Consider the following 17316-nt stretch of genomic DNA (forward strand, 5'->3'; position numbering starts at 1 on the left):
AATGACGGTCGGGCTCGTGGTCGCGGGTATCCTCATCATTGTGGGAGTGGTGTTCTACCTTCGAAAACGCCGGAAAGACAAGACTGCTTCAACTCCTGCGCCAGTCCCCGCCGTGTCTTACGTCGATAGCGCCCCAGCTCAAAAGCAGTCTGGTTATCATGCAGCGCATGAGGTCTTTGCACCGCCTTCCGAGTTGCAGAGCGCGCCACCACTCTACGAGCTCCCTGGTCATAGATAATAGGAAGAGGGGGACGGGTGCATTGAATCACAGGAATACAATTCGTAAGCTTCATACCGCCACCTCTATCAATGCTTCTTATTCTAGTAGGACTTCGCACCAATGCGGCATCTGCTCATCGAGTTTTCTTACCACTTCCCCATGCATAATACTTTGAACATAACACTCGCCAATCATCGAGTACGTTTCTCGGTTCGATGGTCTCAAAGTATAGGGAACATTGGCCCCTGCTATGATGCAGCAAATGTCACCGGGGGAAACGATCGTCGAGCCAAGTCCGATACAGCCCCTCTTTGTTAGAAATAGTCTCCGAGAGGATATCGTGTATTGGGTATTCTTAACGAATGATGCAGTATTTCCTCCGATGCCCAATGGTTCCAGGTGTTCGCAACGCGACTGCAGGGTTTTGAGGGCGAGTGTGAATTCGTCTGGGATCGCGAGCATGTTCCCGTTGTTTGATATGCCCGAGATTGCTTTGATGTTTGCCACTTGGGCAGCCCTGTCTGCTATCGTATCTGTGTAGTTCCATGACCCAGCAAGAACTGTAGAGGCGAAGTCGAATATGGTATCCTCGTCATCAAGACTGAATTTGAGGCTGATGCATTGGAGGATCCTTCCGCATAAATAGCTCAGCTTCAGTGCTATGGAGAGTTCCTCGACAGTAAGGTCTGTCTCATCTGATCTTGTCTGTCTATCAATGGGAATCACCACTTCATCAAGACTAGGAAAAGTCTGGGCGATCTCGTCATATACAATTCCTTTTACCTCTAGTCGATTTCGTGATTGTAGCCGAAAACAGAATGACGAGTCTGCGGAAGCTGCGTACCAAGATCTCGTTCGCTCAACACTGAGCCGTGTTCCTCCCAGCGGGTTGTAGTCCCAACGTGGACACCACGATGGGAGGTCGAGTTGTGGTATTGAACTTGAGGGGCATACCTTCTCGCAGGCGATGGTTGGTGCATGGTTGACACAGCTGAGGAGGTACGGTTTGCTTGTATATTTGAGCCAAGATATGGCAAAGTCCAGGAAAACAGTCTCCACGGTAGCTCTGTAGTCTGGGCGTATAATCAACGACTGGGGTGGCACTCGTTCATGAGATTGGACGTTGATTGACGGGTGGCAAAGTAGACCAAAAATGTAATCGCGGGAGTCCGAGGCCTTGTATCTATACGAGACGTTGCTGAGAATGTCGAGAAAGTCGAGAGGTACGGATGTCGCAGTGTTGTTCCTCTTATCCGTGTCAAAGGATATCCAGATCTGATGTGTCGTCCAACCAGAGAGCCCGTGTAGCTGACGAATCCTGTGTCCCGGATGCGAGAGCCAAGCAAGTAGCAGCATGAGTTGATCTAGTGTGAAGTGAGAGTTTCCGTAGAGAACAACTCCATGCCGGGAAAGGCCGATTTCCTGGATGATCCATACCCGGCTGAAATATGGCAGGAGCAGCATGTCGCGGAAAGCAGCCCAGTTGAATCGATCGAAGATGGCTAATCCTTCGCTATCCATTGGAGGTATCTTTAAGAGTCCATCGTATCGAGCGACGTCTCCCTCGATCAGACACGTAACCTGTTCCACCATAGAAGCCACATCTTCTGCAGCGTCTGAGTCTCCCAAGCAAGCGAACACACGCTCTGCGCGAGAATAAATGGTCCCCATCATGGAGACCTGCGATGCACGCTCATCCGGGTTCAATTGATCAATACAGACTTGATCTGCCCACAGTAGAATTGGACCCGAGTTACTTTCTTTGATGTTGAATTCCAGTAACTTGTCGATCTTCTCGAGAGCGAAGAGTAAATTTTGCGTGATGTGGCTCACGACGCCGTCAATGAGGATAGCGCCGCAACATTTAGGATCGCCCCAGACGTATGAAAGTGCGGCATAGTGTACAGCCTGATCCAATGACTGTACTGTGAATCGGTAGCGAAGGGAGCCGCATTCTCCTCGCGTTTCTGGCAGAAGGAAGCGAACAGTTCCGAGCTTGTCCAGCGGATACTTTGAATAAATCGGTTCCATAAGCATGAGTGTCGCTGGAGCAATTGAATGGGAGGAATGTGCTTACAAGAGATTTAGTGAGGACTCTTGATGCCCCCAAGAAAACTTCTTGCACGTCTGCTTGGAAGATTCCGGTCAAAGAAGACAAGTATAGACCTATCATTCAGCCTGTCACCTAATATTGTCTTGCGCTGATTACCAGAGACGTGTTTTGGTGTGGGAGATGGGATGATTGTGGGGTTTCCGGTCAACGCAGGCTGTAAAGTAATCCGACCAATACGCCCCCCATCTGTGATCACGCATTCTACCTGGACCTGTGATAGGATATCAACCAGCGAATGCAGTACCGATACCTCTGCATTGCGATGCTATACAGGCAGTAACGCCTGGCAATGCGAAAGGATCTGCGCCTGATAATGACCACCCGTGGACGCGTTTGAGTGGCGCTACCCGTTCATCGTTGAACTACTCTCATAATGAGAGACGACTGGGCGCACGAGTCACCGCACATGGCTGGACGTTTTCAACTTACTCGTTTCTACCTGGGTTGCGTCGCATCTGCTGTGAATACAATACTGCGGGCGCTGATGCGCTTTTACGATATAGTAGCTGTACGATGCGTAGCTGTCGCTTGCCTCAAATATTTGAGTAGGATAGTAGGCGACCAAATCGTTTTTCGCGAGGGTGGGGAATTTAGGAAAGTCCCCACTGATATCTAGGCAGGTAGTAGACGACTCGGTAGTCACGCCTTCTGTGGTCTCCGAGGTAGGCGTCTCTGAGTTACAACTTGGCCTTCTCGGAATAGTGGTAACGCAAATGGACTGGGTTCGTCGGGAAGCTAGGGATTGAGGCTGGGGATGACATCCAGACAACCCCTACCATTATTTGTCGATGTGGATCACGCTAGTCAGGACAAGAGCAGAGTTGAAGTCTACAAGATTGCCAGAAAGTCTCAGTGCTCCAAATGATACGCAGGACGATATGTGGTAGTTGGTACGCCGGTGGAAAAGGCTGATAAAGTTAGAGACACTCCTTACTTGTATGGAATATCAATCTCGTATAGGTAGGGCGGCCTCGAACTCCCGAACCCTCGAACTCAATCTTGCCGAAGCATCGCGTACAAAATGTGTTGTGTAGTTACTTTCAGATCATGCAGGTGTACAAACAGCGAGCGGATGCGGGGTATAAGCAGCGACTACTACTAGCAGCTAAAGAACATACCACGCCGCATAACTGCAGCTCATGCAAAAGCTCATAGCACAACAAGCTTGAAAATGGAAGTGTAACTACTCGCCCTTCTTCAAGAAAGTCAAAGCAGCAACAACATACCCCTCCATGCCCACCGTCAACGTAGGCTGCACAACCGGCGCAAAGAAGGGACTATGATTTCCAGGAACATCCTCACTCAGCCTGCCCACCTTCTCCGCCTTATCCCAAACCGCTGGATCCGTCCCTCCATACAGGAAAAAGCAGCTCGGCTTGCCAATCGCAGTAGCGAGGATACCAAAGTCTTCCGAGCCCTGTAGACGCGCAATGTCCGATTGATACGAATGCTTTCCAGGCTGGAAGTGCGCGGAGAAGGACTGTTCAAGCGCGTTGGTAACGTCGGCGTGGTTGAAGAGCAAGGGGAACTGTGTTGTTGGTGTCAGGGTAGGAGTGTTGGGGTTGTTGGATGCTTCGGCCTCGGCGGCGATGATACGTTTTACGCTAGCGAGGACGCGTTCGCGGGTTTGGGGTAGAGCTGCGCGGACGTCGATTTTCAGGTTGGCTTCCGAGGGGATGATGTTTTCGGCGTCGCCTGCGTGGAAGGCGGAGACAGTTACCACGGCAAAATCTAGGGGGTCTACTTCTCGCGCTACGATGGATTGGAGACGCATTATTGTGGATGCGGCTTGTAGGATGGGGTCGATGCCGCGATGGGGAGTAGATGCGTGGGCTTGTCGACCTTCGATGCGAAGTCTATATGGGTTAGTTTGAATGAAATCTCCAGGAGAAGGGCGGATTTACTGGAATCGATCAGCCGAGCTGGCGATTAGACCATGCTTCGTACCAATAACACCAGCTCTTTCCGGCATGACATGTGCGCCCACCACAACGTCCGGCTCTTTGACTTTGTTGTACAGACCATCATCCACCATGTTTTGCGCGCCACCTGCTCTTTCTTCCGCTGGCTGGAACACCAAAATCAACTCCCCGCTCCATGCCTCTTTACATTTGACCAGAGTTTCCGCCGCCGCAAGCAGCGCGGTAATATGCATGTCATGGCCACAGGCATGCATCACGGGCTTCTCAACATCGTCCACATCCTTCATACGCGCTGTACTGGCATAGTTCAGGCCTGTCTTCTCTTCCACGGGTAGCGCGTCAATGTCAGCACGTAAGAGAAGTGTCTTTCCGGGGCCATTGGAGAATGTGGCAGCGACGCCGTGACCGCCGATGGAAGAATGAATTGTGAAAGCTTTAAAGGTCTCGAGATGTTTGACAATCGCTTCCGCTGTCTTGGCTTCCTGGAAGGACAGCTCCGGGTGCGTGTGGAACCACTTGTCTACGACTTCATTAGCGATGAAATCAATAGATTACAATGATCACCCACAGAGCTCTTCATATGAAGCCAAGTCTGGCTGATGTGCCTTGACAATCTCACTTATGGAAGGCATATTCTGCTTCAATGCTCTTGCGACGTTTACAAGAATGGGTGGCTGAACTGCAAATGATCTGTAGTTGGTCGCTGATATATACGTCCAGTCTTACGGTAGATAGCTCGGTAAACGACCTGCCTTTGTCGCGTTAGCATGTACCGTCGTGATACCCATGCTGGATTAGTGTTGTTCTGACAAATGCGGTTCCCGACGGGGAAAGTCGAGAATGACGTATGAGCGTGCGTTGGGTTGTGGGGTAGCGTAGTTGATTCCGACGCCGATACCGCCGACAGCAGCGCAAGACTGTACGAGGCCGATAAGAGGAGCCGCGGGTTTAAAGTGCGTGTATTGATGTGAGTAAGCTGGAAATTGATACGTTCGTTGATAATAATACAATGATTTGCACAACGCCAAACGAAACCCTTCTTCTAAACCCAGAATGCGTACATCTCAAACTCCTCGCATGTGGCGACAATGACCGACGGCTGCGTCAAAAGGTGCGCGATTCGTCCATTCCAATATACAGCATGTGTAACAAGCTCGTAGAGGGAGGGAGGATTGGGCTTTGCCATTCTACGACTCTGCCATGTCCTTGTCGTGTTCCTCAAGCTGCCTCTCCAGACTTCCCATGAGGTCTGGTTCCGAAGTTGGTGCAGAAGGAGCAGCTGATTGAGGTTGCACAGGCTCAGCCTCAAGTTTGGGTTCGGCCTCAACTACAGGCTCAGGCTGAGGCTGGGGCTCCGGGACGACCACAGGCGCTGGTGCCGCGTCCACTTCCACTTCCACTGATGGAGCTGGGACTGGAACCTCGCTTGGAGCCTCCTCGGGAAAGATGGCTTCTGTGGTAGTAGTAGAAGTCGAAACCTGGTTCATGGAGTTCTGGCGACTATGGGAGACGGCAGAAAGCGGCAGATCAGGTGAGCTTGACTGGTCACGTTTCGGCGTCTGCAGCGACGTGTCGATTGGAGCGGTCTCGATTGCGGTCCTCTCGATCGTTGCGGTATCTTGAGAGGGCTCGTTGGAAGCCGGCGGCGGATGGCTTGCTAGTGCGGTGCTCTCTGTCAATGTAGCGTCCGCAAAATTGGGGGCTTCGGTCGCTGGAGCACTGGGTGGGACTACAGAGGACGCCTGAGGGGTCGCTGGGTTGGAGGTATGCTCCATGTCTTGATCTTCATCTTCCGAGCCCTCCTCGCCAGACCCCTCTTCTTCCTCGCCACCGGCGTCTGCCATTGGCGTATCACCTCCATCTGACGGAGCTACCGATCCGTCCTCTTGTTTGACGCCTGGTACACCCAGCATGTCACCGCCGGCAGTTGATGCTGGCGTCCCTTGCTCTGCTCCTTCGACAAAGACGACCTTCTTCTTGCCTCTGCCTGGGCCCCCACGCTTGACCTTCTTCTTAGGAGGTGGCGGCCTCCGCCGAGGTGGCGTTTGTTGTAGGATGTCGTTAGCTACGACGACACCTTCCGCATTCACAACACCGACTCCCTCGACGATTGTTCCCGGTGCCGCAGTAGCTGGCGCAACTTCAATTGCAGCATCTTCAGGCTGGACTTCGCCTTCTACAGCCTGTCCTTCTGGTACAAGTACCTTGTAAACAGCCACGTTGCCATCTGCATCGAGTTTCTTAACCTTGGTTTCCCGCAACGCAGGTTGCGCAACCTGACCATTCACGTATGGTGATGGGAGACCTTTCCTTCTCTTCGCGAGATACTCTGGTTCCGAAACTTCTAGATGCCGTGCAACTTTGACGTACTTCTTGATAGTGAAGCCGGTACGGATCTCTTTAGTCTCTTCTTCCTCATCTTTCATCTCGTTGTCGTCTTCTGGAGGGGCCGGTGGTTTGTACAACTTCCCGGAGCGTGCTGCTCGCAGCAATTGCTGAGAATGCTCAGGCAACATGTGAGAATCTCGAGGCATGGGCAGCTCGGGCCAAGCATCCTTGTCCAAAGGTTTGTTGTCGGCCGAGTTTGGTTCAATCGTGATTTCGGCTTCCCGATACTGACTAATGGGCAATCCTTCCAGTACATTGTGCTCTATCTGGCCGCGTCCTGACCTGTTGGACCGATCCCTGTTTCGAAACTAGTTACATCATGTCAGCTCAAGTCTAGAAGAGATATGTGAACGTTTGGACGCTGTCCGGACAAGATGCGATGCCATGGCTGCGTCGTCGCGCGAGAGGTGCAGGTACAGAAGAGCTGCTCATCACCACTCGTTAAAGCAAGCGAATCTAGAGATTACTCTCTGATCGCTCGGTTTTCCAAGAGATAATGGCGCGTCGGTGACAGCCGATGGAATATCAAAAATGCGATGCACGTGATAGAAATAGCGGTGTTGCGTCGCGCGCGTGCAGAGGCTGGGAATTGATGTCGCAGACGCAGCTCAAGGACGCATGCTCGAACAAGGAGATGGGATGACGTACCGGAGCCATAGTAACATGCGATGCCCTCGATGGGCTTTAGGGCAGGCGGTGAAAGTGGGTATTGATGTCGGCGCAATGCAACGGGAAGTCGCGATGCGTGAAGGGGAGGCGCGTCGCTTTGCAGATGGCAGGCGCAACCGTGCGCCGCTATACCCCTTCGAGTGCGTTCGCGACTCCGGGGCTGAGCACCGGCCTAGGGCTTGAGACGCAAGTAACAGACCTCCTATTTGATCTTCTTGCGTCGATCGTCGTACCAGATACGTGGTAGTTCTAATCACACCATACTCTCTTACTTGGCCAAGACCAATTCTGGTCGCCATTCGCTGGTTTTGCGAGGGAGCGCAGTAGGGAACCACTTACAACTTCTGTATTTCAAACGATGCCACGCAGGAAGAAAAGCATCAACGGAACTGTGAGTCCAGCGACGCGTGATTGGAATTACCATGGGCCTGGGCCTCGCCAGAGAGATTGATCCATATCGGACCGACTATTATCGATGGTGAATGTATGCTTTCAGGCATTGCAGGCAATTCAGAGATCTCATACAGTCATGGGTATTGCCGATACGTGCAACGAGGTGACATATTTTCAGTCTGAACTCCATTTCAAAGAGTTGAGCAGGCTCAATATAATACAGTACATCATTCTCAACGTATCATCGCTGTTGAGGTAGACGCAGCTCCTCCGCTGTCGTACAGGCTCTCGCCTCTCCATGCAATGTACGCCATAGTGTTACAAGATCATTTCGTCTCGTCGTCCATACCCGCTCTCTTGAGCGAGGCACTCAATCCCAGCCCTGGTCCTTCACTCTGACAATGTCACTTCTATCCCCTTTTTGCTTGCCCTCTCTTCCACCTTCGACGACCAATCGGTCGATCTGGTAGAATTGGCTGATCACCGTTTGCCTCTGCGGAATGAGTCAGCATTCAGTCCTGTGCATCCAACCTCGACTTCATGTTCCGAGCTTCTTGCAGCGGCACACTCAAAAGCATACATCGCCGAATAGCTCTCCAGGGCGCGACTTGCTCGTCTCTGCCACTCCTTCCGCTGCGCACTGCGAACCTCCACTTCCATTGCCGAACCACAGGGTATATATCTCACCTTTAGCATCTGCAATTCATTCAAGCCCTTCTGCACCAACTCCTGTATTGTCCGCTCCTCGGTTATGTTCTTGCTGTCTCGGAACGCATCGCGCGTTCTCCGTTTGGCATACTCGCGGAAATTGTAGGCGGCGAATTGCCCGCTTTGGCGCAGCAGGGAGCGGTACTACGTGCGGAGGTCAGCCAGTGTTCTTCCATAGTCCATGAGAAATAAGCGCGCTGAAAGCCTGTGTATCTCAAACGCAGAGTTACAGAGTAGGTGTGTGGATTGCGACACTAGGGCGGCGACACCATGAGTGTAGGCTGCAACGGATGTCCGGAAAAACCGCAAGGAGGATACGTACGAGTGAGCGCACTTGGTAGGCCATGTCGCCTTTCGTTGCCTGTGCTAATGACATGGTCGCGGGTTGTACAGAGGAACGTGGAGGGTAGTGGTGCACTTGGGAATAAAAGTCGCTGGTTAGGTCATAGGTCTTGGGCAGGTCGGAGGAAAGCTACGAAAGTCCGAGCATACAGATTGCCGCAGCCTACCCCACGCTGCATCGCCACAATAGTCTGCATCGAACAGGAGATTGAGCGCTGAACGCACATTTTTCATTATGCCTGACGAACTCATATTTTACAAGTAACTAGTGTCCCAGAACTACTGGAATCAATGGAAGCCTTGCGGCTCCGGGTCTCCATGAAAGTGGTATACCCAAGTGACTTCGCACAAACGCCTCCCAATGCAAATAAAGCCATCATCATCTCAAGCGACTGTGTGATGTCTGGAGAAAGAAAGCAAGACCTACTCGTAAGCCTACTTTTGGCGGTGCTTCTCTTGGATCTTGCGGAGTTGCTCCTGGACGTTCACGTCCCGCATCTGCTCTACACGAGCAGTATTTTTGGCAGGATCAAGCTGACCATCGTACGACAGTGCAGCCTTCTTCCTCCGAGCTTCTTCCTCTGCAGATATCGGCAATCCAGTAGCGCCATCGTAGATATCCTCACGTTGACTAGCAAAGCGTTTGAGGTTGTTCGCGACGTCGGCGGTGTTGATGGTTGTAGAGTATCGGGCTTCGGCCTTGTCGCGCTGTTCTTTCCAGCGCGGATCAAGCAGTTCGACTAGAATACAGTGTTAGCGATGATCTTCTGAGGGACAGGAATGGGGTCGGCTTACTTCTGATGTGCTCATCCATCTCGTTCGCGGGAACTTGCTGCTTGCAGTTAGGGCACACGGCCATTTGAACGTTTGCCTTCTTTGCGGCAGCACGGGGAACGTAGTCTGTGACAATGCGACCAGGTGCTCCTCTGGCAGCAGCCTGAGCGCGTGCGCGCTGCTCGCTCTCCGCTTGGCGCTCTCTTGCCAGCCGAGCTTGCTCTTCCTCGCGCGATATCTGTGCCGGCGTTCGGTAGTCAGGCATAGGCGGAGGCGCGTATGACGGCACACCGTACGGTGGCTGCACGGGCGGCGCTGCGGGAGCGTAGTTTGGCGGCATCTGAGATGGGGGTACCTGCTGCTGTGTGACGTTGTAGTAAGTCATCTCGTCGGGCATGGCCTCCTCGAGACGCCTTGTCGAAAGTGAGACGGCTGCCTTTTGCTCGAGCGACTGCGACTGCAAATCGTTCAGCTGTGCCGGTGGAGGCAGGTCCGCTGCATCGTCAGCCTCGTCAAAGAGCACAGTCGCGATGACAGTGAAGTCGTGCCAGTCCACAGTCGCATACTCTTGCTTCTCAGCCTCGACCTTCTTTTCCTCTTTCTCTTTTTGGGCGGTCACGTACTTGACGTACTCCGCACGTCCCTTGGCACGATCTAGCACATGGAACCGGTTCTTGATGTTCTGTTGTAGCTCCTGGATACGCGCCTCGACTGTCGCCTCTTCCTCAAGTAGGATCTTGTACTGCTCAACAAGCGATCGGAAGAACTGGAAGAAGCTGTGGTTTGGTCGGAGAAAGTCAAACTGGAAGTTGCCAGACTCACGGTTGCGCAGATCCTTCAGCCAGTTCTCACCCACGCGGGCCGTGTATAGAGCCGTGAGCTTCAGCACCTCCAAGTCCTTTGCGCTGATGTTTGGCATGCGCGCGGAGAAGCGGAATCTGGGCGGTTCTGGGGGGCCCTTGGGCTTGTTGTCAACGACTTGCTTGGCACTTCCAACTGACCGTCCGTGACCCTCCTTCAGTTGCTGGAGATACCACAGGAAGTAGGCGTTGTAGGGATCCTCTTCCATGACGAAGACGAAGTTGCGGTTGTTCGCGGCCGAAGGATCGGTAGTGACACGCTGCTTCAGTCCGTTGAAGTGTGATTCGCCTCGGCGGGCAACGAAGTCGGCCGTCTTCGCAATCGTTTCGCGCACGTTGGGCGGGGGGATGACCAGGTTCGACGGCGGCTTCACGTCGAGCTCGACAGATCCCGAGGCGACGCCATTGCCGTTGGGGTTCGCCATGGCGCGTGTGGTCGGTGTACGTCTCGGCTTCGAGTGATGTCGTCGGCAGTCCTGTATATGAGTCGCGAAAAGCAGGTGAGGTACTCGCAGATTGCGCGGGGCAAGAACAGGGAAGAAATTCAAACACCAGTGACCAGATTCCCGTCGCGATTACCTACTTCCGAGTGACTTGCGCGTAGATCGCGTGGGGTGAATGTGGACGTGGTTGTTGGTAGCTGCGACTGGGCGTCGACATGCGGGAGATCGCAAAGTTCCAGGGTAGGCAACAAGATGTTCCGCGCCGGACCCCAGCCACAGTTGCGCCATAACCAAGCCACAGCTTTCGAAATGAAGCACTCGGCGTAATACTCAAGACGCCTCGGCTTGCAAACGGCTGTCGGAGGTCAGACCACTGCCGCTGGAGGACTGATCTGATTTCTCCAAACTGGTAGATAATTGGGTGGAGTGAATGCTAGCCCTATGTACCTGGACCTATTTTCAGCTCTCCCATTTTCGGCAAGGGCCGTCGTAAGGAACAGCTTGCAACTAGGATTAATCGGTACGCAACCACCGCTCCTCGCGGGACTCTCTCCCCCTAGCCTGAACCATTGCGCATACCACAGAGACCTCCATCTCTTCCCCCCTCACCTTGATGAGACTCTTTTCCAACTCTCTTTAACTCTCTTTGCAAGGACGTCAAGGCCGTGAGCGCCTTCAACGTAGACTCTGGAACTCCGCAACGTTCCCACCTTTTGGTACAGCGCTCCACTCGCCAGCTGATCGAGCCGCGACACATCTTCACATCCCGCCGTCATGGCGAGCCTCTCGGCACCCAACGCCTACCTGGGCGAGAAGCCCAAGTCTCGTAGATCCAAGTCGCGTTCCAAGTCGCGCTCCCCAGCCCCGAACGGCCGAAAGCAGCCCAACACACAGCAGCAGAAGGTCCAAGGCTACACTTCCGAGGGAGTGCAGGACCACGATATCTTCAACCTCCCTGGCTCGGACTGGTCACTGCTGGCCGTTTTGACCTTCATTGCGGCCGGCGTTCGACTCTTCCGGATTTCACAGCCTACCAGTGTTGTCTTCGATGAAGTTCAGTAAGTGTGGTCACTATACAACGAACTCAACAGACATGTTGGCTGACTGATTCCAGCTTCGGTGGGTTCGCATCGAAATACATTAAGGGCAGATTCTTCATGGACGTCCACCCTCCGCTCGCGAAGCTCCTCATTACACTGGCAGGATGGTTGGGTGGATTTGACGGAAACTTCGACTTCAAAGACATCGGCAAAGACTATCTGGAGCCCAAGGTCCCATATGTCACCATGCGCATGCTGCCCGCTATCTGCGGAGTGTTGACGATCCCGACCATGTTCCTCACCCTCAAGGCCGCGGGTTGCCGTACTACCACTGCGGCCCTGGGCGCTGGACTTGTCATCTTTGGTAAGAAACACTTCTTGGGAGGTGTAATGTATACTGACTTCTTGTAGATAATGCGCTCGTCACCCAGTCCCGCCTTATCCTACTCGACTCGCCGCTCATCATCTTCACGGCCGTCACCGCACTCGCCTGGACAAGCTTCATGAACCAGCACGAACAAGGACCCTCCAAGGCCTTCCAGCCATCTTGGTGGTTTTGGTTGGCTGCTACCGGTGTCGGACTCGGTGCGACAGTCAGTGTCAAATGGGTCGGCCTCTTCACCATCGCCTGGGTTGGTAGCTTGACACTGGTACAACTCTGGGTTCTTCTCGGAGATACCAAGAACGTCACGCCGCGCCTGTGGTTCAAGCACTTCTTCGCTCGCATGTTTTGCCTGATCGTCATTCCCGTCTCGTTCTACATGGCCATGTTCGGAATCCACTTCATCTGCCTGGTCAACCCTGGTGAGGGTGACGGCTTCATGTCTTCTGAGTTCCAGGCGACACTGAACTCCAAGGGCATGCAAGCTGTTCCCGCCGACGTCGCTTATGGAAGCCGTGTCTCTCTACGCCACTGGAACACTCAAGGCGGATATCTCCATTCTCACAGCCACATGTACCCCACCGGTAGCAAGCAGCAACAGATTACCCTCTACCCCCACAAGGACGAGAACAACATCTGGATCATGGAAAACCAGACTCTGCCAATCATGCCTGAAGACTACACTGGCCCAAACCTCACAAGCCCCAAAGCTTGGGACAACGTTGGCCCTACTTATATTGAAGATGGCGGTGTCATTCGCCTCTACCATATCACCACCGACAGACGCCTCCACTCGCACGATGTTCGTGCTCCTGTTACCGAGGCCGACTGGCAAAACGAGGTTTCTGCCTACGGTTACGAAGGCTTTGAGGGTGATGCGAACGATCTGTTCCGCATTGAGATTGTCAAGAGCAAGTCTGATGGAGCCGTGGCAAAGAAGCGCGTCCGAACTATCCAGACCAAGTTCAGGCTTGTTCATGTCATGACTGGTTGTGCGCTATTCTCACACAAGGTGAAGCTCCCTGACTGGGGTTTCGAGCAACAAGAGGTCACTTGCGCTCGGCAAGGCACATTGCCCAACAGCATCTGGTACATCGAGGGCAATGTTCACCCCTTGATGGTAGACGGAGAGGTCGAAAAGGTCAACTACCGCAACCCCGGATTCTTCGGCAAGTTTTGGGAGTTGCAGAAGGTCATGTGGAAGACCAACGCTGGCCTTACTGAATCGCACGCCTGGGATTCGCGCCCTCCATCGTGGCCCATTCTACGCCGCGGTATCAACTTCTGGGGCAAGCATAATCGTCAGATCTATCTTCTGGGTAACCCGGTGATCTGGTGGAGCTCGAGCGCGCTCATCGCTCTCTACATCGCTATCAAAGGCTTCGCCATTCTCCGTTGGCAGCGCGGCTACCGTGATTACAACAACGTCACCTTCAAACGTTTCGACTACGAAGTTGGCATGAGCATTCTCGGTTGGGCTTTCCACTACTTCCCATTCTACCTGATGGCGCGCCAGCTGTTCTTGCACCACTACCTGCCCGCTCTGTACTTTGCCATCCTTGCACTTTGCCAGATCTTTGACTTCGTGAGCTACCGCTTCAGTGTCTTTGGTTTGAGGCAATACCCCGCGATCGGCCAAGCAGCGGCTGTCGGTTTCCTCGCTGTCGCTATCACAGTCTTCACTGTATACTCTCCCCTAGCATACGGCAACGCATGGACCAAGGATGCTTGCAAGAGCGTTAAGCTGTTCGACACTTGGGACTGGGATTGCAACAACTTTCTAAACTCTGTAAGTTCTCTTCGCATCACGACTGGCCAGTTTCAGCTGACAAGTTGTAGTACGAAGCATACAACGTCATGCACTCTGAGCCTGTAGCATCCATCGCCGTGCCTTCATCAGCAGCACCTGCTCCTCCGGCTCCAGTCGCACCAGAAGTCGTCCCTGAGGTCAAGCAAGAACAGCCTAAGGAACAGCCAGAGCAACCAAAAGAAGCGAAGGAAGAGAACGTGATGTCTGAGCAAGCGGTAGTTTCCCCGCCACCTCAGGAGGCCCCCAAGGATCTACCTGTTGTTTCCAAGGAAGAGCGTATCGAGTACCGCGACGAGAACGGCCGCATCCTCAATGACGATGAGGTATCAGCACTTGCTGGAAAGGTCAGCTTCAAGACGCGTTACGAGACCCGAACCCGTATCGTCGATGGCGAAGGCCACGAGATCTACGAGGGCCTTGTAGACTCGCATGGTGACGCTGAAGAAAACGGTGTCGCACCTCCCCACCCAGACGCCGAAGGCCGTAACCCTGAGACACAAGAGCAGGCCAATGCTCCCGAAGCCAGCGAGGCACCACCTACTGTCGAGGTCGTGGAAGATCAGCAGAAGGAGAAGAGCATTGAGCAGCATCAGGACGATGCTCAGCCAGCAAGTGAGGCTCAATCTGCAACGCAAAAGGATGAGTAAATCCTTTTTCCTTCTTCCCATGGCATTTTCATGGTCTCATTTCTCTCTTTTGTACCATAGGGACGGATACATTTAGCAGCGTACGGAGCTGGTGGCGCTCGGTCTTACACGACAAACACACGTAACGGCAGATGGAAAGTGGATTGCATTTGCCTTGGATCTTGTATGATTACATATAATGTGTTTTGCGAAAATTTGACATCTCACGTCGTATTTGTCTCCGGAACTGAGTTGTACTATATGCATAAAGACAAGCATGACCACTGTGTATGAGTGTGGAAGACAGGAGAACGTTGGCAAGCACGAGAAACATGTCGAAATCATTGCGCCTAGGACACAGTGGCTTGCAAGGCCGGTGCGAGGCACTAGACCTCCACAGGTCCTTGTCAGTTTGCAGTAACTCTTGCGGCTCGGCAACGAAGACACGATAAGCTAGTGACAATGAGTTGCAGACTAAGCCTTGTCGTCCCGGGCTCGAGGACCCTCAGCCTCAGGCTAATTCATCTCATCCGATCTGCCGGATGAACCGCTAGACAGCTCTCCCGCGATCGGATGGCGCGGTGCAAGATGCAGGGAGCGGGTATCCTTCAGCAACTTCACAGACTAGCATCTGATCCCGGGATATGCTCCATCGCACTAGGATTACGTCCAAGACTTGTGATTCGTCATCGGAACTTTTTGCCGCAGTCTTGAGTCCAGGGACCACAGGGGACCACAGGGGACCACAGTGGGCTGGAATACGTTAGCAGCAAGGGTCAAACTGGGGACGCTCTAGATCTAACGTGTGGCCGATCGCTTCTAGGTATTACTTGCACATGCCAGGAGCTTCTTCTTTTTTTCGGGCCTCGCAATGTTAGGAAACCCCACTCCTTGCACCCGGCGGCGAAGTCGGGCATGTGTCACGCAGCAGCTCGGGCAAAGTTACTACAAGTCATGTAATCTGTCCATGATCTCCGCCTGACCACCAGAACCAACACCCTATTTGACACAGATCAACGACATTTTGACTACTAATTCGCCGACAGATCACCTTTGGAGAAAAAAAGGAATTTTCTGGAACATGACTTTTGGGCATGAAGTGCTGTGGCTAGGGTTCGGCAGTAATACGCGTAAGACCCCCAAGTTCTTCCCTGCTTGTCTTGGTGGCAAACCAGAGGAAGTGTCGCGAGCTTCATGTCGCTCTTTGTGGGAATGTTCGCCACTTGCGTTGAGCTAAAAAAGAAGCCTTCCTCCTCGCCGTACTGGCCTCCGCGGAGCGAGATACTCACACACAAACGACATACCAGTGAGGGTTATAAATTAACAATGCGGTCTAGCCGCGCATCGCGTTTTTCCAGATACCCCTCTCACTTGCGCCAGATTCCCATGTTCACGACATCGTGAAACCCTCTTTTCCATCCCTCGACTTTTGTGGCTGCGTTTCTTTCTGGAGAGAGACTGTTCGTCTCCTCCTCTGGTTTTTGTTTTCTTTTCGCGGCTTGAATTTTACTCCCTTGTCTTTTAATTGTACTGCGATCATTGTTGCGCCGCGTTCCTATTCTGCTACCAGGCGTCTCGTCGTCTGCAATGGCGCCTGACTCGCACAGCGCCCACATGGCCGATGGCAACCACATGTGTGCCAACTGCGCGCGCAGCAAAGATGGACCTACACCCACTCAACGGTCGTACGACAACGACAACAACAACAACGTTCACGACGGCGATTCCTACATCCAGCAAAGCATCGAACAGCCCAACCCACCCATGGCCAACATGGTCAATTCCTCCCACTCCGGTCCCTACAGAATCTACATCGTGACCGATACCTGCTACCCCACGGCCGATAGCTTTCAGAACAACGTCGGTACCACGCACATCACATCTGTGCATTCCACAAAAGCGGCAGCCAACAGCCGAGCCAAGAAGATCATCTACGAGAACGACGGCGAGTGTACAGTCGATCTTGACAAGATTATCGAGGAGGTGAAGAAAGGATTATACATTGGGATAGGGGTTGGTGGCAAGGACGAAAAGAGTGGCAGCTGCTTTGCGCGAAAGTGTGAGGTGGAAGGCAAGATTGTGGACGAAGACAGCGATAGCGAGGAAACGAGCGGCGAGAGTGGCGAAAGCGATCTTGTGGATGGCATGGGGGAGGCAGACGGCGATGTGGACATGGGCTGATGAGGAGAATACAACGACACAAACAGCGAACTCAGGAAGCCGCGGCAAACATGGGTAGCAGTCAGGATCTGTTGTCGACACATACGGAGGCGTGGAATTAGAGTCAAGAACGGCTCAGGAAGCTAAGGAAATACAATACCGCCGGGGTACTACAACGACCGTAACAGGCGTTCGAGGTATGGATATTCAAGACCATCGTAGGACGCGGGCTGAGAACTCCCTTGGGTTCCGGTTTGGAAAAAAGGAAACGGACGAAAGAGCAGCCCCCAATAATTGGACAGACACCTCCGGCACATCGAACTATCTATATTGCGCGCTCGTGGTGAAACACGGCGTTTGCATATCGCATAGACACATCAACGGTACACAAAACAAACGAACTGTATATCAGTTTGTAGGAGAGGAGGTCGATCCGGCACTTCGTTGGCTGGACGAGCATGCAAAC

At 53.0% G+C, this 17316-nt stretch overlaps 7 protein-coding genes across 7 annotated transcripts; 2 read left to right on the plus strand and 5 right to left on the minus strand.

Moving 5' to 3' along the window:
- Nucleotides 1–316: 316 nt before the first annotated feature.
- Nucleotides 317–2257, minus strand: J4E90_009264 (uncharacterized protein; the record flags this gene model as incomplete). The annotated part of the gene is made up of 1 exon (XM_051438783.1): nucleotides 317–2257. One exon carries the CDS (start codon nucleotides 2255–2257, stop codon nucleotides 317–319), a length of 1941 nt encoding a protein of 646 aa, XP_051287446.1.
- A 1259-nt stretch (nucleotides 2258–3516) lies between these two features.
- J4E90_009265 (uncharacterized protein) lies at nucleotides 3517–4887 on the minus strand (the record flags this gene model as incomplete). Its single annotated transcript, XM_051438784.1, has 3 exons — nucleotides 3517–4189; nucleotides 4238–4775; nucleotides 4824–4887. The coding sequence occupies 3 exons, from the start codon at nucleotides 4885–4887 to the stop codon at nucleotides 3517–3519; spliced, it is 1275 nt and encodes a 424-aa protein (XP_051287447.1).
- A 555-nt stretch (nucleotides 4888–5442) lies between these two features.
- On the minus strand, nucleotides 5443–7300 carry J4E90_009266 (uncharacterized protein; the record flags this gene model as incomplete). Its single annotated transcript, XM_051438785.1, has 2 exons — nucleotides 5443–6909; nucleotides 7292–7300. 2 exons carry the CDS (start codon nucleotides 7298–7300, stop codon nucleotides 5443–5445), a joined length of 1476 nt encoding a protein of 491 aa, XP_051287448.1.
- Nucleotides 7301–8075: 775 nt separating this feature from the next.
- Nucleotides 8076–8789, minus strand: J4E90_009267 (uncharacterized protein; the record flags this gene model as incomplete). Its single annotated transcript, XM_051438786.1, has 3 exons — nucleotides 8076–8198; nucleotides 8393–8557; nucleotides 8736–8789. The coding sequence occupies 3 exons, from the start codon at nucleotides 8787–8789 to the stop codon at nucleotides 8076–8078; spliced, it is 342 nt and encodes a 113-aa protein (XP_051287449.1).
- Nucleotides 8790–9190: 401 nt separating this feature from the next.
- Nucleotides 9191–10814, minus strand: J4E90_009268 (uncharacterized protein; the record flags this gene model as incomplete). Its single annotated transcript, XM_051438787.1, has 2 exons — nucleotides 9191–9495; nucleotides 9551–10814. 2 exons carry the CDS (start codon nucleotides 10812–10814, stop codon nucleotides 9191–9193), a joined length of 1569 nt encoding a protein of 522 aa, XP_051287450.1.
- A 792-nt stretch (nucleotides 10815–11606) lies between these two features.
- Nucleotides 11607–14711, plus strand: J4E90_009269 (uncharacterized protein; the record flags this gene model as incomplete). The annotated part of the gene is made up of 4 exons (XM_051438788.1): nucleotides 11607–11890; nucleotides 11947–12236; nucleotides 12284–14043; nucleotides 14094–14711. The coding sequence occupies 4 exons, from the start codon at nucleotides 11607–11609 to the stop codon at nucleotides 14709–14711; spliced, it is 2952 nt and encodes a 983-aa protein (XP_051287451.1).
- A 1593-nt stretch (nucleotides 14712–16304) lies between these two features.
- Nucleotides 16305–16871, plus strand: J4E90_009270 (uncharacterized protein; the record flags this gene model as incomplete). Its single annotated transcript, XM_051438789.1, has 1 exon — nucleotides 16305–16871. The coding sequence occupies one exon, from the start codon at nucleotides 16305–16307 to the stop codon at nucleotides 16869–16871; it is 567 nt and encodes a 188-aa protein (XP_051287452.1).
- Between the last annotated feature and the right edge of the window lie 445 nt (nucleotides 16872–17316).

This window comes from Alternaria incomplexa (assembly GCF_024043165.1).
Source record: "Alternaria incomplexa strain BMP 0042 chromosome Unknown scaffold_15, whole genome shotgun sequence".
In the NCBI taxonomy this organism is placed as follows: domain Eukaryota; kingdom Fungi; phylum Ascomycota; class Dothideomycetes; order Pleosporales; family Pleosporaceae; genus Alternaria; species Alternaria incomplexa.